The sequence below is a fragment of the Pantherophis guttatus genome, chromosome 3 (genome assembly GCF_059756535.1).
Source record: "Pantherophis guttatus breed Tessera chromosome 3, ASM5975653v1, whole genome shotgun sequence".
Lineage (NCBI taxonomy): Eukaryota > Metazoa > Chordata > Lepidosauria > Squamata > Colubridae > Pantherophis > Pantherophis guttatus.
The window spans coordinates 93,051,946-93,076,873 of NC_142065.1; the positions used below are offsets into that span (position 1 = coordinate 93,051,946).

At 34.7% G+C, this 24,928-nt stretch overlaps 1 protein-coding gene across 4 annotated transcripts in view; it reads left to right on the forward strand.

The window, feature by feature from the left end:
- DENND1B (DENN domain containing 1B) overlaps window positions 1–24,928 on the forward strand; it is a 196,729-nt gene that overhangs the window by 68,119 nt on the left and 103,682 nt on the right. For 2 of the 4 annotated variants that reach the window (XM_034437461.3, XM_087890051.1), the window contains 3 exons: window positions 6,428–6,477; window positions 9,880–9,993; window positions 21,934–22,003. In XM_034437461.3, the coding sequence (XP_034293352.1) occupies window positions 6,428–6,477; window positions 9,880–9,993; window positions 21,934–22,003 (234 nt within the window). Of the gene's footprint in view, window positions 1–6,427; window positions 6,478–9,879; window positions 9,994–17,007; window positions 17,076–21,933; window positions 22,004–24,928 lie in introns of those variants that run through there. The other 2 variants (XM_034437462.3, XM_034437464.3) reach the window with 2 other exon arrangements.

Below are 24,928 nucleotides of genomic sequence, written 5' to 3' on the forward strand. Positions count from 1 at the left end.
GGGGTGGACTGAAAGAGAGTGACTTGACCAAAGTCACCCAGCTGGTGATGGCGGGACTAGAACTCACAGTCTCCTGGTTTCTAGCCTGATGTCTTGACCACTAGATCAAACTTTATCAGCATATGTACATATATACATAACATTTTGTATAATTCATAAGAAAATGGATGGAGACAGGATAAACAGTACATGTTGTAACAAATATTTGTTTCCATATGACATGGATCTGTAATTAGTTTTACATAAATACTTTTTAACTGGGTTTTTTTTTCCTGCAGTGGAAGAGATTGAACACAACCTATAACTTTTTAGTTTTCCCCCAATTAAAATTTGCTTTTAGTTGTTGCTTATCTTAAGGTATAAAAAGGTAATTTGTAGTTTATAGTTTTCTAGTTAATCTCCAGCTCTCATCATCTAGTGTTATTCTGGAATTGAAATTCTAGGGTTGAGTTACATTTAGAGGTCTGAACACTCCTGTTTGGTCTCTGGATTGCTTTTAATTCCCTTATATATAAATTTGGATTTTAATTGAAGATGCTGGTTATTATTGCTGGTTGTTAAACTGGTTGCAGCCCACCACTGGGGGGTGGGGGTGTTAGTCATTGGCAGCAGCTTGCAAGTAGCTACTCAGAAAAAGACTTGCGTAATTTATTGATCTGAAAAAGTGCTTGTACAGAACATGTATCTATATATTGTGAACTAACTCTTTTGAAAGATTTTCATGTCTCTAAGAAACTGAAGCTGGTAATAATGTAAGTTCCCCTTTAGTGGTAATAGTGACTCCAGGAACTCCCTAAATTAAAACTCATTCTCTGTGAGGAAGTACTATTCTTTTTAGAATAGGCAGATTTCCTGTTTAATATATCCTTCCATAAGAACCCTGTCTTCTCAGAATTCACCTCCGATGTATTCATTTTCACTGTATTGTCTAACTCATGAGAACATTTAAAGCAAATACCAGTTTGGGTGGTGCAGACCCTTTCCTGATTCAGATGTTATGAAGAAATAGAGCAGTGTATTACTAGTACATTATGGTACCTCAACCTTAATTCCCTGATGATTGCCTCAAGCAGCTTTGTATAGAAGTTAAAGAGAATGTAATGTCTTGTAGGATCCCATCATATAAATGCCCTGATATCAAGGAAGTCATTATTTTATGAGACAGTTCCTTTGAGTAAGAATAGAACCACTGAATAATGCTTTCAACCTTGACTCATAGACATGTTTGAAGAAGTCTCCATGGTCAGTCAGATGCTGCTGAAATATCAAGTAGAATGAACAGAATTATATTTTCCCTGTCTTTGTCCCATAGGAAATCATCCATCAGATTATCTAGTGCTGATTAATTCCAGAAAACAGATCTGAACCTAGGCTAAAATGGATTAAGTTAATCAGTTTCTTCTATTTTTTTTAAGCTTGTAAGAAAACTGATGTCTTCAAAACCTTGCTTTCCAATTGCAGCCAAGCACTAGTTGTTATAAACTTCTGGATCAAATTACCCTGTTTCTCCGAAAATAAGACATCCCCTGATAAATAGCCCAATTGAGCTTTTGAACACATGCGCTAAAATAAGCCTCCCCTCGAAAATAAGCCCTCCCCGAAAATATTTAAATGCAGGAAATCAGGTAAGACAGCAAGAGGAGCCCCACCTTGCTCCACACACCGCAAAATAATAAGACTTCCTGAAAATAAGGCCAAGCGCTTATTTCGGGGTTCAAAAAATATAAGTCAGGGTCTTATTTTTGGAGAAACACAGTAGCATTCTTTCATAAGTATATTCATTATTTCCTCTTTTAAAATCTAGTGAAACCTCTTCTTGCACAAAGATATTTACCACTCACTGGATTCATCCAATCATCTTTCCTCTGTTCCCCCTCTTCCCCGTTAATTTGAATAAGCCAAGATGGGTAAGATTCAAGACATCAGGCTACAGGCTGCACAGCTACAAGCATCTTGCCATAGCAAATAGAAAACAAACTCATATAATTGAACCAGGCAATAAAATCAGCAGCTTATTTTGTGTCAAAAACAGAGTGTAAACTGTATGAAGATAAGCAATTTTGTTATTGAAGTGTTGTGAAATTTGTCACAAGTTTCCAAAAAAATCCAGTATGGGATTACTTGGGGCAGATGACAACAAGCCATTCTTAACCATGTTTAAGAATCAGTAAAAGGACTGCTATTTGAGAATGCAATGGAGGCTGTAAATTAAGTAGTCTTTGCAGCCCTCTCTGCTATGCAGTAGGTATGATTATGTGCTCAAGTGGTTGTTTGGTTAACTTCACAGTGGCTTTTACTAATTCTTTTTGCTACATGAAATATAAGCTCCCAGAGCTTGAAATTGATGAAGGAAATTTTATTACAGCTACTTATTAAAAAGTGATATCTAACATGCCCATTGATAGCACTCCAAAGTTAAAGGCCTTGGTTATATAAGGTTCCTGCGATTCAGTCAGCCAATTTCTTTTTCTTGCTACACAGGTAGTCCTCGACTTATGATCACAATTGAGACCAGAATTTTTGTTGTTAAGCAAAGTGGTTGTTTAATGAGTCACACTTTTACAACCGTTTTTGCCATGATTGTTAAGTGAATCACTGCAGTTAAGGGAATCCAGCTTCCCCCATTGACTTTGTTTGTTGGAGGTCAGCTGGGAAGATCACAAATGATGATTGCATGACTTCGGAATACTGCAGTTGTAAATATGTACCAGTTGCCAAGTATCCACATTTTGATCATATGACCATGGCGATGTTGAGGTGGTTCTACGTGTGAGGACTGGTCATAAGTCACTTTTTTCAGTGCCACTGTATTTTTGAAAGGTCACTAAATGAACGGTTGTAAATCAAGGACTACCTGTATATTAGAAAGGGTTAGTTAGAGAAGCTTTTGCTGTTCCTTCAGCAAAGGTATGTTGTTTTCATGTTTGTGTTTTAGAACTTAGAACTGTTTTTCTTAACACAAATTCAGAAAAATATATTTTTCTTTACTGCATGGAAACATTTATTATTTGTTTCCTAGTAATCAATTTAATTGTGAAATTTTAAAGCTACATCTAACAAGCAAAATCATTGACTGGTTTGTCTGACAGCTTTGGTTGTGTAGTTTAACTTTTTTCTGGTTGCAAGAAGGTTACAAAATGCTTTTATTTCTCTAATCTACCTGAATTTCACCCATGGTTCTCAGGACATCCTGAATCACCATGATGTAGCCCTGGTATATTAACCCCTAGACACCTTTTTTTTTTTTACTGATATCATTACCAAGAAAAAAAAATCAGTATCTCTTTATAGCACTAGTTACAGAAATTCTTTACCAGAATGTCAGATTGATCTGACTACTAGCCAAGGCATGACTTAAGTATATGTTTAATAGCTTTTCATCTTCTGTAGAAACACTATCTGTCATAAAGAGTATTTTAGTGTTATACAGTCAACTTCAAAATGGATATACTTTCTACAAATATTCCTTAATTTAATTTTTCAGCTGATTGCATATTAAATCCTAAGAAACATTCTGGACAGCATCTTAATTTCCTTTATTGTAAAATCTGAATAACACCTGTAATTAAAGTAGAGAACTGATCTTTACAAGCCTAGGTAGCCTTCCATCTATTGATCTGGCTTATACTGTCAGGGGAGAAACAGTCAACTGCTGAGTTGCTTTGTCATTGACATAAGCTGAGAGGATTTTTTTCCTCTCCTATACTGTTTATACACCAGTGTATAGACTTGCTGGCTGGTTGAATTTTAAAGAGTGCGGAGGTTTAAAGACTTGTCCCCTGAGGGATGATCCTGCCAGTTGGGAAGCGAGCTGAGGCCATATTTTGCAGAAGAGTGTGTGTATATGTGTGTGTGCACACACACACACGTGGATGGGGGAGGGATGGAAAGAAAGGTATTGAGTTAGTTTGCCCCTTAAAATGTTTTAGAAAGGGCTGATATATCTATTACAGTGAAATACAATAATATCTGTTTTTCCTCTTTTCTGTGCGTTCTCATTTTATGGAAGACCAGAAAATGTAACAGGGATGTTACAAATGTCTGTAAATACAGTTCCTTAGAGATAGAATCTTATGTGCTTACTAATCAATATTGCGAAGAAATATAGTTTGTGGTGGTTTGTTAAAGACAAACTTGTATTTATTACTGTGAAGACCTAGAGTCTAAAATACTAATATTGTTGCTAGAAGAAAGCGGGGGACACACACAGAGAGAATTCTCTGTTATAATAAGCTTAATAAGTTGAGTAGCGTTTAAATATTATATTTATTACTTTGCCTCTTTTATATGAGGCTAACATTAATTTGCTATCTCTAAGTAAACTGTGACAATCTGATTTTAGTGATGCTTCATAAAATGGAGAGACAATCTTTCTTGGAAATATAGTATCGTATATTGGAAGATCCAAATAAAATTCTACTATTGCCTCACTGGGGCTAGCACCTAATAAAATTATTGTCAGGCTTTTGAGCATGTACTTTCTTCCATTTCCTTTTCTTTCTACAGTGATTTTACCAATTTCTTGTGGCTTTCACTTTGACCTTACACTGCATTTGTATCAGTACAGGTTTTGCATCTGATTTAGAGCCTGAAATCTAAATTGGAAGATTAGCCAAACATAGCTATGAAAGAATATGCTCACACAGGTGTAATATGAAATTATAGCCATATAACATTAGTGGAAATTAAAATTTCCCAGGAATAATAAATTATGGCAATTAATTTAATATATCTGAAATCCAATAATGAGAAATGTATATGTTAATCAGACCCTAAGAACTGAGAACATAACACATATGATTGTAGGAGTGAATTTTGCCCAGCTATATTAATTCTCATAATACACAGGATGCAATGTTTCCAAGTTTTTCTATTATCCTTTCTTTCATTGAAGTTAGAAAATTCTTAACTAGGGTCTGTAATTAAGGGGCATCCAGTAAGAAAACAATGATTTGTGAAACATTTCTGTCACACTACCCGAATCTGTGTTTCTCTAATGTAACTAGCCAATTTCCTCCAAATTTCTCCTACCTTCTCCCCTAGTGAAATACTAATTTTATATTAGTAACTGAAAGAAAATGCAGGCATTCTTCTTTTCTTGTATGTTTTTTCCCCAAGCAATCTTTTCAATTTTTTCCTTCTTGTAAGGGATGAAGCTGGCAAGGTAGAATCTCTGATTTTCTTAGTGACATTAAGGTACAATACACTGAAAAGATTAATGTTATAATAACGAAAGGTTTCTGCTTGAATATGTACAATCTAAGCTTTAACAGAGAGGACTGACAGGACTTTGTATCTGACATGGCAGTTATGATAACTCTGTATTTCCACGCAGACACAAGAAGGCTAGGTAAATAAATTTACTTCAATAATTAGGAAGCCATATATATGAAGAATTTGTCCATCTAACAGCACTCCAGCATCCTGTCCTCCATGTAAAAGTTATTTGCCAGGTTTAAATGCTGGGCCCCTTCCTCCCACCTTCTGAATCAATGGCTGTTAGCTGCTCCTTTCCCGCCTTGAAGTTTTCTGACATCTGTTTTGTCTTGTTAACAAAATGGCTTCCCTCAGCAGGAGAACCATTTAATTCTGTGTGAATATTGGTACTATATAGCTGAAAATAAGGGAATGGTGCCAATCCTATTTCTTGTTTTGTCATAGTATCAGCGAACACTTGATAGTTATAACTGCTTTTTTATTCTACTATTTTTCTTCACTTTATAATAAATTTTCAAACCAGTATATGCCATTCATGTAATTAAAAATGAGTAGCTGAGTAGCATGTCAAACCCAACAGGAAGAAATGGGTGTATTATTTCTATAAAATTACAGGTATTTTCTTTTTATTTTCTTTTTAATTGGCAGGTAATTTTGAACCTTGCTGATATCCTAAAGGGTTAACTCTGTTCAATTTTCTGTATGTAACAAATGAAAAGTTCCAGCTTTTAAAAACATTTGCTCATAAAATGCATATGCTGTCAACTTAGTTCCCTTTCCTCTGCCTGCATTTTAATTGAAACAACATTTGTATTTTTGAGCCAGGATCTGTCAGAAGTCCCTATGGCTAGTCTATAGTACAAGTAGCAGCAGACGTGGCCTACCCATATGGTACGGTGCTTCTTGTAAAATCCATATGGCCTTGTTGAAGGGAATCCCAGCAGGGATGTGAAGGGTGTTAATACCCTTCAGGCCAGGCCTTTTCCTCCTGGGGTTTCTATGGTATTGTCTTTGCAATCTGCCAAAGCACAAACTTAATTCCTTTTTAATAATCAATTATTTTAATCCAGGAACATGCAGCATAGTTTCCTCTTCCTATCAAATATTGCTTGATTTTTTCTTGGAAAAAAATTACAGGCATATTCAGGTAATAGTTACATTTATATAACTACTTCTTCTTCTTCTTCTTTTTTTTTTTTTGCTTTTACAGGCAGTCCTCCAGAGTATACCTAAATTCTGCTTTCCTTTTGACATTACAAGGTATGTCTTATCATGGGTTTTCAATAAGTGAGGTTGGTGCACTGAAAACAATTTGCACTGCAAAATATTGATTTTCATAGCAAAGTATTGAATGGATTGAAGCACTGTATTAAAATAATTAAGTGTTTTCTGAATTGTAAGTTTTAATTTGTATCTTTGTCAGTAGGCAATATGATTTTAGTATGCTTTCAGGCTTTTAATACATAACCATAAATCTTTAGCATGCATTTCTAATTAATATAAAGTTGATAAGACACTGTAACTGTATATTTACTTCCTTCCAGCCCTCAAAAGTATACATAAGAAGTTCCAATGGAAATATCTCTTAAAGATTGTACAGATGTGTTCTGAGGATGTATTTTAATTTTAAAATGGATTTATTATGTATAGTATATGTAGGTCTGCACTGTTTATTCATAATTAATAGTTTGGTAGAGCAAGCATTTGTTTTCAGCTTATTAAGCAGTAGATTTTAAAAGAAAATCATGATTTTAAATACCTTTTTTTTAAAAAAATGTGTGTGACAGATGCCATTTAGGAGAGGCATTGCTCCTCATTTTGTCATAGGAGGAACGCCTCTTCTGAGAATGGCTGTTATGACACCAGCTTAGCAGAATTGTTGTTCCATGTGGAACTCTGTGCAGGCTTAATGAAATGCTTAATTATAAGTTAGCTGATTAGTCATTGGAGATTTCTTTAACCACTAGAATTCAATGGACAGAATTCTTTACAATTCTTTAATCCAGTTGGAGGACACATGTCAGGAAGAACAACTAAAAAATTCCAAGCACACCTACTGAACTTCACGGCCAGACAAAGATTTAACTCTGAAAAATTTTCTTATACAAACATTCTGTCAACTGTAGGACTTTGTTTTATCCCATATAATTGAATTTAACTATGGATATTTACCCTGCGTAAGATTTTTTCGTAACTCAAGAAACATTTGGAAGCATTGTTTAAAATGATTTGAGTTAGCCAGTTGTTGTTATGAATTACTTGTTTTTCATTAGCTTCCAAATACTAATCATTCTGTGTCTTTAATACACTATTTTGAAATGAGGGTAAGTTGAAAACTCAAATAACCAAGTGTAATTAAAATTAACCAGGAATTGATATGAGCTTTTAAATTAAACTAGTAAGTATTACTTATGTTAAGGTTGGTACATGAACAGTTGGGAAATGGTGGTCTAGTGGTTAAGGTTCTAGCTTAGAAAACAGGAGATTGCGAGTTCAAGTCCCACCTTAGTCATGAAAGCCAAGTGCGACATTAGGCCAGTCATCCTCTCTCAGCCAACTCATTCTGCAGAGTTGTGGGGAAATAGGAGGGCAAAGATGTGTTGGAGATGTTTGCTGCCTTGAGTTATTTGTAAAAATAATAAAGACGGGATACAAACAAACAAATAATTTTAACTCTATTCAATGATACAGGGGGTAAAGATACATAAAAATACAGGCATTAACTATGTGATCAAAGCCCATCCATTTTTACTGTGTGGTTTTCACCCTATTCACAACATAAAATGGCAACATAGAAAGTCATGCTGGAAACTCAGTGTGAATTAAGGAATTGAGAAACAGAAATATGCAGAAAGATAGGACAAGACAAATCCAGATGATTACCATGGGTAAAGAGCAGTAATTTCAAACTTGGCCCCTCTGATTTCTGGGTGTTAACATCCCAGCAAATCTAGAGGATAGAGGATACTAAGAAGACTTCCATATAAGTTTATGGTACCATTGATACCAGAAATCTTTACTACTTCAGTTTAATTGAAACTCAGTTACTTTATTACTTTTGTAAATCATGGCATTGGTTACAGTTAGTTTTTAAATTTGATTAATACTTCAGCAATCTGAAGGTGAACTTCCTTTTTTCTTCCTAAATGACAACTTTACGGAGTTACTTTATTTTCATTTGCTTTGTGAAAAAAATCCCTATTTCTTCATATCATTTCTAATTTTGTAACTTTTTGTCTTTATCTTAGTTGTACTTTTAAACTATGAACATTTGTTTTTGTAAAACTGGAAAGTATGCTATATATGCTAATGAAAACAGTATGAAAGGCATATAAACAGCTCATAACTTTTATGTAAATCTTTCTGTCACATGAATGGCTACACATTCCTGAACAATTACACAGACTCATATAAATCTACAGGAAAATGATTTTTTTCCTGTAGAAGGGCAAACAACTCATATTTGATGTTGATAACTACATATCCATACATAAAAACACGTAATTCTTAATCTGCCCTCCAAGAAAACTTTGTCTTGATAATAAATACAGAAATATAAATACTCCCTATCTATTCCATTGTCAGATGAGTATACCCTGTTGTTTAAATATGTGTTTAAAATGTTGCCATCTATTATAGTGACCTTGAAAAAGTCCTTTGTAGTCAACAAGATTGATGAATATTTATATATGTTCTTCATCAATCAATGATTTATTATTTTAGCTATTAAGATTATATTAAAACACACATATAAACAAACAGTGAGAGAGAAATGTACTAGAATATTATGTTTTATTAGAAAACAGTTTGGAGCACTATTTACTTTTGTAAAAAGTTACATTTCCTTTTAATGGTTAGTGTCAGCTACTTTTAAAATCTATATTCCCTCTTAGTGTTTGGTTTGTAATTTGGATACATGAGTCAGTTTGTAGGTCTCCATTTTAAGGTCTTCTGGTCAAAGTAAAAATTGAACTTCTTAAATTCTTTATTTCCTGTTACAAAGTAATATTTTAATAGTCATACTACTAACAGCATTTTTTTTCACTAAAGCTCTTCTGTCTAGAAATTTTCTTCTATTCTTTCAAGTACAAACATTCTACATCCTTAAAAAAAGTTATACTCAGCTGTGATATATCTCAGTTGTGATTGGCAACTAGGTCATTAAGTGAAGCAGTTGCTAGTGAGACCCCAATTATGCTTATAATTTACTTCAACTTTCATTTGCTTTACAGACCTGCAAGGGTCATAAATGCAGATTGGTTATCACTTTGTAACTGCGAATGGTTGCTCTACGAGGTAGTTGCTAAGTCATGGGTATCAAACTCGATCGTGTCACGTGATGTCACGTGACGTATTGCGACTTTTTTTTTGCCTTTGCAGAGCCAGAGTGGGCATGGCCTGCACATGATGCATCCGGCTGCGGGCCACCAGTTTGACACCCCTGGGCTAAGTGAAGACTACTGTATTACATCTATGTCTGTTCACTCCAAAGTCTTTTCATATTCTTTTCTATATTACTTAATTTGATTTAAAATGTTTTTATTTTATTTTATGAAACTATTTTATGACAACAATTAATCTAATAGTATTAACATTAATTTTAAGCATATTTGCTTTTTAGTGTTAAAGGAAGTGCCTCCTAACACAGTTTTTTCCCCCTAGGGTAACACAAGTTGGACAGCATTTTACTTTTGTGCTTACTGACATTGAAAGCAAGCAAAGATTTGGATTTTGTCGTTTAACATCAGGAGGCAAAGTGTGTCTATGCATTCTAAGGTAAGCTGCTGTATAGAAAAACAAATGCCTGCTTACTTTCTTGGACAGTTATTGGTAATTATTGGTTAACAATTGTAGATTCCATAATGGCTAGAAAGCTTTGATGGGTATGGATGTATGGTTATATGCTGCCATCACAATAAGCATAGTTGACATTAAAGACTATTTTTTTTTCTGTATGAGAGAAATTGTTTTAATGAGATATTTTACAAATGCTGCATAGTTTGCCTGGCTTGGCAGGTTATGTAAATGGTTGTATAACTTTTTTTTTAAAGAGAAAAATTGACACAGCAGCTGCAAATGAAATTGCCTTATGATAATGAAGTGAAGGCCTAGTGCTAATTAATAGAAATTCATCTTCTAACTGACCCAGAGGAAAAGCAAAGTTGCAACATAACAAGGTGTATATTAATGTATGTGTGAATTTTCATCCTAACCTTATTACAAGGCTTTTTGCATTATACCTTTGCTTTTGCATTTGCCTTGATTCATGGTAAATTTAACATACATTATATTGTATACCTTTGGTTAATAAATTAAAAGTCGTAGAGGATGGAGGCCATAGGATGATTTCTTTACAGAGTATCAGAAAATATCAAGTGTTGGACTGGGATTATTATTAATATTAATGAATTAGACATGTATGCCAGCCAACTCTCAACGATTCTGAGTGGCTCACAATAGACAAAGAAACTACAATTAAAATCAAAACATATAAAGATAAAAGATGGTATGTGCAAGAACATTCTGGCTCTGTTGAAGCTTCTGGTTGTTCTTCAAGGGCAACTCCATGTCGAGCCTATTGAGGATGATTCTTGGAAGGTTTGATTCAGATATAAAATGGAGTATAATAAAGTGGAATATAGATAGTCCTTGACTTACGACCATTCGTTTAATGGAGGTTCAAAGTTACAGTGATTTCAGAAAAAGTGATTTATGACCTGTCCTTGCACTTAAGACTGATCACTTGATCAGTTTGGGTGCTTGGCAACTGGGTTGCCTTTATATCCAGTTTTAATGTCCTCTTCCCAGCTAGTTTCTTACAAAAAAAGTCCATTGGGGAATGGATTTGCTTAATGACCATGTGATTTGTGCAACCACTATGGTAAAAATGGTTGCAACATCTGGTCCTGTCACCTGATGACTCACTTTACAATTGCATCAATTTATACCAGAAATTCATGTCTCAGTTGTAGTCATTAGTCGTGGACAACATGTAGGCTTAGTGGCCTTCTCCGTGGAAAAGCAGGCCATCTGAATGCAACGTGAACATTTAATTTTGAAAACAGATTATGTATAGAGGGTTGAATTGGACTGATCACCACAGACCAGACCAAAGTTGATAGATTTTTGCCTTCTGTTTCAGTATTTCATCATGTTCAACTGTAATATTTAGTATAAAGGTTTATGCATTTTATTCAACAAAAATTCAAATGTTTCCATAGTTGGCATGTGAATGTTATTTTTCCATAGGCTCCTACACATGTTAGGTTACCAGTTAACCTAATTAACTGGTAAAAGAATATTATTCTAATATTGTATGAATGTGAATATTCCTTTCCTTTTCTGACTCTTTTCTATTTAGGAGTAGATTTGCTTCTCATGAAGCAAGATCTGACCAACTGTAAATTTAATTCAAATTTTAAGTTTCAATCTTCAAACTGTAATTTTGAATCTGTCTCAGAACATCTGTCAGTGTTCCAATGGTTAAAAAATTGTTAATGGCAGAGTTTGAGGTTGAATTTACTTTATGAGGTGAACAGCCCCCCCCGACCCCCTCCCGCCCCGAAAATACTCATGTAATTCCTGAGGCTGATTTGCTGTTATGGAAAATGCCCCAGAAATACAGCTCTTCTTTTTTAGCTGTGGTTGGGTTTTTTTTCCCTGATAAACTGTCCTTTTTAAATAAGTGTTACATGTGTAATCTATGTAATACTTCAGGAAGCCAATATCTGACAGGGTTATTTTCATCTACCCTGAATATTAATTCAATTGACAACTTTTTATTCGGTTAATTGATTTTTTAGCACTTGACCTAGTTTTTTTTCTTCTCTATGAACAGATAATAGTTTGCAAGGTTCCTGCTCTCTCCCCCTCCCCCAAATTTATCCAGGGACTGCCGCTAAGATTGTCATTGGAAAAATAATTTGATTGTGGGATTTCCCCCCCGGCCCCAAATTTGGATCTGAAAATCTATTAATATTGCCTAGAAATATTTCCTATGCAAAGTACAAACAAAGCTGCTTTCAACACTAATCAGCCAGAGTTTAAGAAGGTACAGATACTTTTATTGTCATGTTAATGTAATCTCTGTTGCATTCAGGATTCTGCACTGTTTTATATATTTCATTTTTAAAATTGTAAGAAAATATGCATTTATTCTTCCATGGAAGTTTTTATAATATATAAAAATAACTTCATTTTACATTTGATGTGATTTTGTTTCCCTGTATTTTCTCCTCATAAGTGCATGTTTGTAAGAAAGTTTCCATAAATATTAACATTTTTGAATTCTAGTTTCTGAGCAGATAATATTATCGCAGATTCCATGTAAGTTAGAAGCTGTAGTTTCAGTTTACACAGAAATCCAGAAAGTATAAATTAATTTAAAAATGTAGACCAAATTATCTTATTTGAACCTGAATTAAGTGTTATTAATCTTAATTGCATTACATGCATTTTAAGATGGATGTGTTAACATTAATCATTTTTAAAGTTAGCCATGATTAATCTTCATTTAACAAAATTGCTGTACAAATATGAAACAGAAGTAGTCTCCTCTGAACACAATGGAAAGGAAGATACACTTGCTATTGTGATGAAAAAGCTCAGTTTGACATTTTGTTTTAACATAGGTAATCTCATTCTCTGGTATTATATAGAGAGAGACAATTTTAAAACTAGGAATACATTTTTATGTATTTTTATTAATATTAGCCTAGTTTATTCTTCCGAATATTTTATCATATCCCCATTATTACTGAGTTTTTGATTTCATTAGCAGAGTGTGCAGATTATTCAGATTTTCACCTGTCAGATTAGTGACATACACAGATACTCAAATTTTAAATCCAGACTCATATTATTCCAATCCAGCTTTACTCAATATATGTTCAACACATATATAATAGTATACTACACAAATAATATATATTCAATATTTATTTATATCTCTGTAAATGATGCAAAAGTGTAGCTTTGCCTTTTTTCCTCTGTTGACCTGGAGGTAGTCTGTTTCACCTTGTTGAATCTGCACTTTATGTTCTGTCTACGAATTTCACATAAAGACAGTGGGATGTTTTGGATTTTCCTTTTTCCTAAGGAGATATTAATATGGTCAACACACTCAAAGGCCTTTCTATGATAGCTGTAGTACATATTAACTTATTTTCAATATTTTGGGGCCCTTTTAATTATCAGCTGTGTTATCTTTCTGAAATTTGCTTGAATATCTGCTATTTCCCTTCTCATGTAGGGTTCTGGATGATCTTGAGCAACATTTTGCTAACTAGAATTTGCTATCAGATAGTCTGGAAAAAAAAGGAAAAGCTTTCCTTTCTAAGATAACTCTAGCCTAAGTCACAAAAATGTTAATGTGGAGAAGCATTACTGTTAAGATTGATAAACATTAGATTTTGTGGCAAGAAAAGGGTAATTAAAGAAAATCTTACAATTTTGAGATGGACGTTTAAATCGGGTTATATGAAAATCTGTTCTAGGCCATTGACAGATCAGACCTAGGTTTCCCTAAAAAAGCTCAGCATTGCTGTTTAAGAGGAATAGTATAGTAACTGAAGCAGTAGTACTGTTTTATGAGCAAGTGATTCATTTGCTAGTATGTTTCAGTTACAGTAGAATTAAGTGAATACTTAACACTATCAGAAATGCTATAAACAATAAAACAGTATAGGCTAAAGTGATTAAAATGTTATTACAACTGCATAGTTTTTATGGTGAATATAATCTCCTCATCAGCTTATTCTAAGACAGATCCACAATAAATTGCTAATTAAAAACCAAATGAAAGTAATATTCAGCCATTTTAAAACAAAACCGAGATGCCTATATTAGCAGCTTAGAACAAATTATGGAGCAGTCTGTCTCACAGATAAACAAGAAAGACAATTAGAATCTTAGGCTGGACAGTTACAACAGCACCACATGGAAACTTAACATATAATAGCACTGTATGGAAGCTAGCAAATATAACATATAATTGCAAAGGAAGGGAGCATGCTACCTTAGTGGGTTTGAGCAATAAAGATGTCAGAAATAGAGGGCAGATCTAGAAAACAACAAAACAATCAACATACTTAGAAAGTATAATTCTGGGTAAGTAGCCAGGTGTGTTTATAACAGAAATACGAGCAACTGGCGGAGTTTATACAGTAATAATTATTATATTGGAAAGTTGTGTAAATGGTATGATGGGGTATGATCTTTTTCTTCCCAGGATATAGTTACATTTTATAAATTGTAGGAGGTCAGTTTAAATAGTATTTACATTAATCCAAATTATCTAATTTAATCACCATTAAATTATTCCATCCCCCCCATCTTAATTTACTATGTTAATATCTACTATTACTCTTTCTTATAGGTGAAGATTGTAGCGTAATGTCAAGAGCATATTATAAGGAAACCCTCAGAAACCCAGTTTCTACTGCATTTGGTATCAGTGTTGTATGAATAGCTAGATGGCATCTGACATGTTCCTATGAATTACTTGCAGTCCTTCTACTTAATAGATTCCTCCATCTCCAAAAACGGTGCCATCTATTACAGCTTTCACGTATTTCAGAAATAGCTTATTTACTGCTTCAGTAAAAATATAATTATAAATTCTTTTCCCTTTTTGCTTGCTCTCAGGGAACACCATACTTCAGATTGCCAATAATGGTGTTTGGCAAATTCTTTCTTACCACCTTGCCCTGAATCAACAAATCCCAGGATTTGCCTTGCTAACTCTATAATAACCAGCAATATATAGATAATAGAATAACAGAATAACAGAGTTGGAAGGGACCTTGAAAGTCTTCTAGTTCAACCCCCTGATCAGGCAGCAAACCTTTCAGGCAAATGGTTGTCCAATCTCTTCTTAAAAACCTCCAATGTTGGAATACCCATAACTTCCGGAAGCAAGTTGTTCCACTGATTAATTGATCTAACTGTCAGGAAATTTCTCCTTAGTTCTAGATTGGTTCTCTCCTTGATTAGTTTCCATCCATTGCTTCTTGTCATGCCTTCAGATCCTTTGGAAGACAGGTTGATCCTCTCTTCTTTGTGGCAGCCCTTAGATATTGGAACATTGTTATCATGTTACCTCCCCCCCCCGCCCCCGTCCTCCTTTTCATTGAACATTAGACATACCTAATTTCTGCAATCATTCTTCATATGTTTTAGCCTCCAGTACCATACTCATATTTGTTGCTCTTCTCTGCACTCTTTTTAGAGTCTCAACATCTTTTTATATTGTGGCGACCAAAACTGGATGCAATTTTCCAAGTGTGGCCTTATCAAGGTATTATAAAGTGATATTAACACTTCACTTGATGTTGATTCTATTCCAGTATTAATGTAACCTAGGATTGTGTTGGCTTTTTTCGGCAGCTGCAGCACACTGCTGGCTCATATTTAAGTGATTGTCCACTAGGACTCCAAGATCCCTCGCACAGTTACTACTATTGAATCAATTACCACCTATTCTATACCTGTGCATTTGGTTTTTCTTGCCTAAATGTAGAACCTTACTTTTGTAGGATGTGCAAACTGTTGGCTGTAAAAGTCATATCAAATCATTTTTACATTTTTGGCTAGATGGTAAAATCATCTTATTTTAGATTCCTTTCTCTGATATAATCCCTGAAAGTTTGGAATTTATCTTTTCTCCATAGTGTAGAAATGGGAGGTGCAAAAGGCAATATAAGGGCTCTCTGGAGAAGTATATAATGTTGGGAAAGAAAAGAAGAAGACCACCAGCAGCAAGGTGGATGAGCTCAATTACAGGAGTAATGGCTGTACAGTTGGAAGATCTGAAGGACTAGGTTGGAGTCAGATCATCCTGAAGAAAATCTAGCTTGGTTGCTAACACTCAAGTCCAACTTGATGGCACAGTCAAGAACTAAATTACATTAAATGTTAATGTAAATGTAAAATAAGCAGCTTACTCTTCCACCACCACCCCTTTTATGGTTGTTAAAGCATGTGGGATTTTGATTGAGATTGAGACTATTTTGCATGCTTTTCTGAAGCCATTTAGCTTTGTAAAATTGCCTACTGTCTATTTGCTGCATTATTAATACCAGTGGAGTTTTTTAAAAGAAATATTTGGAATGAAAACTGCTAGGGGCAATAATGTTGTTCATGAACTGGCCTGCATGTTTATAGTAGAGTGTAGAAAAAAAACTGTCAGGGGCAGCTGCAGACTGCAAACTTAATTGTTCAGGCCACAATGGGATTATCATATTTGGAATCATTGAGGAAAATAGTGAGGAACTAAGATGTGTACAACTCCAACAGATGGTAATGTACAGGTTCTTTGTGATGTGCCAGTAGGTTGTTCGTTGTTTTTCGCTTTGGCAGTTCGCTTAAGGTCCAGTACATCAGTCACATTTTTTAATGTATAATGTCAAGGGCTGGAGAATCCACGAAAACAAATTTTCTTGCTTCAAATGTTTTCTTGCTTCAATATTCTATTCTGGAAGCATGGTTTGAAAAATGAATCATATGATAATTTATTCTTGATACATTCAGTATGTGTGCAACGTTTATATCATCTAAGCATGTTTCTGTATAAAAATATATTAATTGGGAATATGATGTAGAACATTGTGTTTGGGATCTTGTTTGGAAAGGATAAATAAATGAAATGCTTAAGAATATTACATAATATTGAGAGAAAAAGTGCAGTCTTTGGGTTATGATGGCAGTGGTAATCAGATTTGCCATTGCTAAGCAGGATTGTCATTGAGTGCAATGTTATGTCACAGCATTGCTTAGCAACAGCAATCCTGCAGTTATGGTTATGTGGTCAGGACCTCAGGGTGCCCAAGTCATTAAGTGGGAAGAGGCTGAAGTCCCCGGTAATGAGAGAGAGTGTGCTTGTCTCTGTGCACTGTGGGTGGGCACTAGGGAGCGTGGGGGATTGGTGGGGGCCTCAGGAGGCATCAGGTGGCCTGACAGGTTGCAGGTGAGCCTATGGAGGCCACAAGAGACAGGGTGGGGAGGGTGTTGTGGTTGGATGGGCCTATGCTACAAAGTACGAACTGGTAGAAGATAGTATGAAGAAAAAACAACAGGAGTGACTTACTGAGACAACTTGCAATCTTCCTTGACATCTTCTCCATTGACTTTGCTTGTGGGAATTGGCAAGGAAAGATTGGCCCTAAGTCCATTTTTTTTTACAGTTGCTGAACAAATGGGTGTAATCAAAATATATGATCAAGTGTTGATTTTATTACTACTTTTTCTGACTACTAGTTGCAAAGACATTTATAAATTAGTAATATCTCAATTCCCAATTTGCTGTACTACAGTGGTGCCTAAAAGTTGATTAACTCTATTGAGTTTTCAATATTTTTGCATAAATATTACGTAAAATGCAATTTGTTCTCCATAGATGTCTCAAAACTAATACTAGAAAATTAGCTAAATAGAACAAATTATTCTTTATACTCGTTCATTGATTTATTGAGAAAATGGCTGTGTATTTTATAAGAATATAAGGGAGAAAATGGAGTTGGATGATGAAAAATTCAAACAATATCTATACTTCCTTTTTAAGTGAAAGTAATTGTTCCTCATTCTAGCTACTAAATAGTTACTAAATACTACAAATGAACAGAAAATTGGTACTCTTCAAAAAGATTGATGGAACTTCTTGTGAGCTGTATGTAATTTTTTTATTATTTCATTTGAAATTTCTCTGTTTTTTTCCCCATGCAAATTCTCAGCCAACATTTCTAACATTGTCAGGGCCTCCACAAAACCTTTTATTTCATGTCTTTCAATATTCAGCATAAAAAGACTATATCAAGCTTTGCTTTTTAATATAGGGAGTCCTTAACTTATGACAGGCCAGCTGTTCAAAGCTACATCATATCTCCCCAGTGCTACTTTTGACTCAGTTTCAAACTTCTGACAGTCGCAATCTCATGATTGCATTTGCAGAGCACCAGTTTGGTTCAGTGGTAAGGCAGCACACTAGAAATCAGGAAACTGTGAGTTTTAGTCCCTCCTTAGTCATGAAAGCCAGCTGGGCAATCTTGGCTGGTCACTCTCAGACAAACTTTCCTCACAGGGTTGTTGTTGTGGGGAAAATAGGAGGTGTGTTGGATATATTTGCCACCTTGAGGTATTTGTAAAAATAATAAATGAGGGATAAATAAATAAAAATAAATAAAATTATATCAATTTTCAGTGTCCTCTAGTCACATGACCACAACTTTCAGCATTTTTTTTTACTTTTGGTTTCTGGCAAAAAAATGCTCATTGTCTAAAAATTCCTGTCTATGGGCAAGCAATAATAAAGAAACGATTCTGAGTAAATCCTCCTATCATTCTTGGTTCCTTGTGCCTGACATTAATCTTGCCAGACTAAAGCTCAATCTACCTATTTTATATACCATGTGAAAAGTTAGGGAGGGTTCACTCTGAGCCTTTCCTTGCGTATCAAGGATTCCAGGCTGATTTTCCTCTTGGCTCCTTAGGAATGAAGCCCTCGCTCCTGCGATTCTGCACCAAATTCTACCACACCTGCTTAACAACTGTCAAAATTTACAATTGTAATTCCAGGCTCAATTATGGTCATAAGTCAGGGAGTACCTATACTTGTTTAATGTCATTGTAAATTTCAGTAACAGGAAACACTGTTAAAAAAATTACTTTTGAAATTTGTTTGAGCTGGGTATGTAACGTTGGTATAAGAAAGTCAGACAGAAATATTTCTAGTAGTTCTAATATAAGGTAAAGAAATCCCTGCAAATTTTACTCCTCTAGTTGTTACTGACTATAAGGGGTGGTGCTCATATCCATTTCAAGGCCTTTGAACCAGTACTGTTTGAAGACATTTTCACGATGATGTTGCCAGCAGGATGTCACAGAGCGCTGCTACTTTCCTACCAAAGTGGTACCTATACATCTACTTGCATTTGTATGCTTTCAAGCTGCTAGGTTAGCAGGAGTTGGGGTGAGGACGGGAGCTCACATTTTCACATGGAGCTCGGGTCTTGAACCTGGGCTGGTGGTTTTTCAGCCAATAAGCCCAGCGTCTTAACCACTGAGCCACCATACTGCCCCCCAATAGTTCTGATATAGTGCTCTTAAATTACAATAATTTAACTGGTATAATTAGTACTATTTAGCTCTCTGTTAAACTTATTGCATTTTGAGAAATTGCATTTTGAGAAATTGCTATGTCATTTAAATGTTCAGCCTAGAAGATGATTAATGAAAATTTATTATAACATAATACCTTAGATTTCTAAATGATTTTTTAAATTATGATAGACTGGTTTATTTTGAAGTCTTTGTACTATAGTTCTTTATCTTAGCCTTCCCACCCCATTCTCCACTTCAAGCAAATCCACCAGAAACAGAATGTTTCAATTTTACACATTTTGTGTCAATTTTCCAGACAGAAAGTAGCCCCCAGACATTAAGATATTTAGCTACGGAAAGGCGGTTTCCTTAGTTTTATTTGAATACTGGAAGTTAAGATTCCTGCTGATAGTTCAGGACTGTTAGTGGTTGCCTGACTGTTTGACAGAAAACATTTCCTTTCCTTTATTTAACCTTTGACTTGTGAATATAAAAGCTTTATCAGAATTGTAGTGGAAGTGCAAGAGAGCTGGAAATCGACCTTGTGCAACAAAGCTGAAGACTGTCTTTGAACGAAGGCTTAAATGCCTGACTGGTAGCTCAGTGGATTAAAAGAATATGTTAAATACGTTTTTAATTAGTAATGGAATATCGGGTGTTGTTTATCTGACAGGTAAGGACTACATTGGGTAGGATCTAATGGATTAAAAGCAAATACACGGCCACATCCATGATTGATTTTGCAGATGCTATTTCCAACTTTTGGTTTGATGTACTGGGCAGCAAATTTGTTGAAAATTTTGCTAACCTGCTGAAATTTCTACCAACCATGTGAACCAGTTTTGTGAATTGGCTTTTGTGTGATTATTGCTAAAGTAAAGATTTTTCTAGATTCAGTAGTATCTATCTTAAACTTATTTAAATCCTAATTGTGTTCCTCATCATTATGAGTTATCATATAAGTGCCTCAACTCATCCCATTCCAGTCCTTGCAACCAGATTTTCAGAAAGGATTTGTGTGTATCTTTATGTAGTTGAATGGATGGAAGCTCCACAGTTTTAAAAAAAAAATAATGTAGTTGGGGGAAATGAGGGGAGGAAGTATGACAAAATATCTGACTGAGGAGGCTTCCAGAAGCATTGTTGGACATTGTGGTGGGTTATACGAGGAATAAGTAACAGAGGAAGCATGCATTTGCCTAGTGTAACTCTCTCTTTCAGAGATCCTTGAGTGTAAAAAATTGGTGCATTTTTTTTCATAAAACATAATGGCCTAGTGAATGCATGATCATCCTAATCTTATATATGAAAATATTGGCACAAATGTGTGGATGAAAATATAGAAGGTACATTATAATAGTTTTAGCCATATTTTTTTGTAAGTATTCAACTTAACAATTTAAGATTGCTTTTTAAAAATGTTTAAGGGTTGCTGTTGAGACATTTCAACTGTAAAATGAAACTCTGATCTTTTAAAAATGTTGAAATTACAGATTTTTAAAGGATGGCGAATACTGAATATTGTGAATATTCTTTTGAGAATTAAAACAAAACAGGCTCAAAATATGCTCTATTTAGTTACAAATGAGATTTTTAAAAAACAAATTTAAAACAACCATTAATGTGTTCTAGAGACAGAGGAAACTTCATGCTTCCATTGAAATTACAGTTTTGGATTTATTGTCACTGGACAAATACAGAAAAATCCACATTTCTGTGAAAGCAGGTCCTATTCTTGAACCCTGACTAATGGGGTTAAAAGGGAGCAGAGGTGGATTAAATGAGTGCTTTTGCAGGATATTTGACTATTGTTTGGAGTACTGACTAAGTATATATTTATCTTTGACTGTGTGCTGATATTGTTTAATTATAAAATATATTTAATTAAAAATTCCTTTCCACTAAATATCAGAATACTTGAAAAATGACATAGAAGGAAATTGCTCTGAACTTTTTTGAGAGTTTCAGAAATATGATGGCCTTACATAAGGTCTGGATTGAATTTTCTCCTGCCAATACTTCCCGGTGCACTAACTCTGTGTCAATGTCATGTAAGCTAGGTAGATAAGAAGAACTGTTGCTTTTCCACAGAGAGAAGTTGCTTAATTTATTTATTGGTTCAATTTATATGCTGTCCTTCTCGGGAGACTCAGGGTGGTTTACAATGCGTTAAGCAATAGCCTTCATACTTTTGTATATAACTGCTTAGTAGGGCTTTCCCCCCCCCCCAAGCGGTGTTCTTTTTATACATAGTCAGCTTATTGCCCCCACAAACCGGGTCCTCATTTTACCTACCTCGAATGAATGGAAGGCTGAGTCAACCTTGAGCCTGGTGAGATTTGAACTTGCAGTAATTGCAGGCAGCTGGTGCTATTTAACAGCACTTTAGTCTGCTGCGCCACCAAGGCTCAAGTTTTAATCAAAACTTGAATTGTAGTCAGAATATTTTTTAACATTGCTTCTTTCTTTGTGGTTTGAAATATTTTCAAAGTTATCTTTTCTTGTGAATTTTCCACTTCTGTATCATCAAACTTGCTTAAGGTTTTTCAAAAAATGCATTACAGTGAAATAATTTTTAAATAATGCTTCCTTCTCTTACAGCTGTTCTGTTTGTCTTTTCAGCTATTTGCCATGGTTTGAGATGTACTACAAACTTTTAAATACACTGGCGGAATATTTAGCTAAAGAGCAGGTAATTTTGTTGTTATTAAATAGAAATTATTTTCTGAAGAACTGCTAATCATCAATGATTTTAAGGTAGTAGTTCCTTTTTTGAAAAAAAATCAAGAATTACATACATTTTAGGTTACTGGTATTATTATTTTTCTTTAAAATAAATAGCTTAATAATTTAAAAACCTTTTTAAGTAGGGAAATTGAATGACTTTTCTATGCTAGAAATTATACATCAGGATTACACCCTGGGATAGAATTTGAGTGTGGATACTTTTAATAGTTTGTGATAAAATGTTGGATTAATTTGCTAAAGAAATGCAAGAAAGTGGCACAGTTTATATTGATAGAGATAATGTTATTCAATGATTGTCATTTGTTTATGCTTAGTAAGACACATTGTGTTATTGAGGAAGAAACCAGTTATTTGTGAAACTGGAAATAGGTGAACTGTAAAGATAGAAATCAAGACTTCAGAAGTTTAGTTGCTCCATCACTGGAGGCTTTTAAGAAGAGATTGGACAGCTACCTGTCTGAAATGGTATAGTCATGTAGTGTCTCCTGCTTGAGCAGTGGGTTGAACTAGAACAGTGATGGCTAATCTTTTTGCTGTCACGTGGCAAAAGCGTGGGGAGCCTGGGGGGGGGGGTTGCATGCATGCCTACACTAATGGCCCCCGCCTCCCATGCATGTGTGCACGACCCCCCACGCGACCCCCACTTTTGGCACACGATGGCACGGTGGGTCCAGTAGGCCCGTTTTCACCCTCCCCAGGCTTCAGAGGCTTTCTTGGAGCTTGGGGAGGGCAAAAACGCCTTTCCCCCCAGAGGCCCTCCAGAGGCCGGAAATGGCCCATTTCCCGACTTCCAGTGGGCCCGGAAGGCCCAAAAATCAGCTGGCCAGCATGCGCATGTGCACTGGAGCTGAGCTAGGGTAACACTCTCGTGCCCACAGATATGGCTCCGCGTGCCACCTGTGGCACGCGAGCCATCATTGGTTCGCCATCATGGGACTAGAAGATCTCGAGTGTCCCTTGAATTGGCTTATATAGCGCTCTTTCTAAAATGGATTTGGATATAGAATGAATTCTTGGAAGGGCTACATTTTAAAAAGTAATTTAGATAGTTTGGGATAATTTTTGGAAAGTATGAACCTGCTTTGAATACTAAGATCAGCTTTAGAAACTCTAATCCTAGGGCCATTATGAGATTGTTTTTTTTCCCCCAAAAATTTTATTTTTTAAACGAATATATAAAAAACAAATAAAAAAAACATCTTCAATGTAAATACAAACAGTGTGTCGGTTGGTTACAAGTCTTTTGTGCATCTTCATTCTATTCATATATATCCATGTATAATTTATCCTCATTAATCATATATTTAACTATGGCTGTTTCTTCCCTCATTTCATACCAAATAATCTAAAATTTAAATTAATTTGTATTATGCCCTTCATTCTCCTAAATCATTCCAATAACAGTACATCTTTATATCGTATTTTATATAATTCTACGTTTCTTGCATTGGAAAAATCTCTACCATATTTCATTTCCATGTCTTTTTATCTAACCATTGGTAAAATATCTTATAATATTGTTTATCTTCTTGTTCTCTAATTTCAAATGTCAATTTATTCATTTCTGCACATTCCATTATTTTCTTAATAACTTCGTCTTGCGTTGGCATTTTCTCATTTTTCCAGTTTTTAGCAAACACAATTCTAGCCGCTGTTAATACATTCACAATCAAATATTTCAATTCTCTATTGTATATTTCAGGTACAATACCCAATAAAAAAATCTCTGGTTTAAAGTCTATAGGTTTTTTTCTATCCATGTGTAGATTTTAGTCCAGTATCTTTTAGCTTCTGTACACGTCCACCACATATGGTAATATGAGCCCAGTATCTGATGACATTTCCAACATTTTCCCGATTTATTCTTGAACATTCTAGCAATTCTCATCGGGGGTAGGTGCCCCCTGTAAAACATCTTATACAAATTTTCTTTATATGCAGTTGACATAGTCATTTTGTAATTTTGCAACCACAATTTTTAACATTTCTCTAAATCAATTCTATGGCCAAAATTTTTCCCCCAAGCAATAATTGTTTCTTTAACTTGTTCATCCTCCAATTTAACCTCTAATAAATAATCATACAGTTTTTTAATTATGTTTTCATCAGTACCTGTTAAGATTTTATCTAAACTAGTCAAGTTGTTATAAAAACCTTCTGTTTTATAATCTTTATCATGTCTAGACTGTATTTGCAAATAGGAGAACCAATTCATCTTTATACCTTGTACTTCTAATTCATGCAAAGATTTAAGTTCACCCTTTTCATTCAGTAATTCACTATACTGTATCTAACAATTTGTTCCTTTCTAAATGTTATTGAAGATGAGAATGCTTCAATAGTTGATAACCAGACCGGAATTTTTAAATAATGTTGTTTTTTTACCTTCTCCCAGTAAATAGCAAAGCCTCTCATATGAAATGTCTTCTAAAATACCCTGTGTTTTTGTTTCCTTTTACCATAAAAAGGCATGCTAACCCAGTAACAAATTATGCCCTTCTAAAGTCAATAATCTGCCATTTTTTAGCATTATCCATTCCTTAAACCACATCAAACTTGTCGCTTGATAATATAGTTCCCAATTAGGCAAGCCAAAACCTCCTCGTATTCTGGCATCTTGCAACAACTTTAGTTTCATCCTCGCTTTTTTACCCTGCCAAATGTATTTCAGCACTATTTTATTCAAATCTTCAAAATAATCTTTCCCCAATCTGATTGGGATTGTCTGGAACAAGTATAGGATTCTAGGCAATATATTCATCTTAATCGTTGATATTCTCCCTTTCAATGATAGTTGTAAATTTTCCCACTTTGTCAAATCTGTCTCTATCTGTTGCTTAAGTTTATTATAATTATTCTCTTTGAGTGC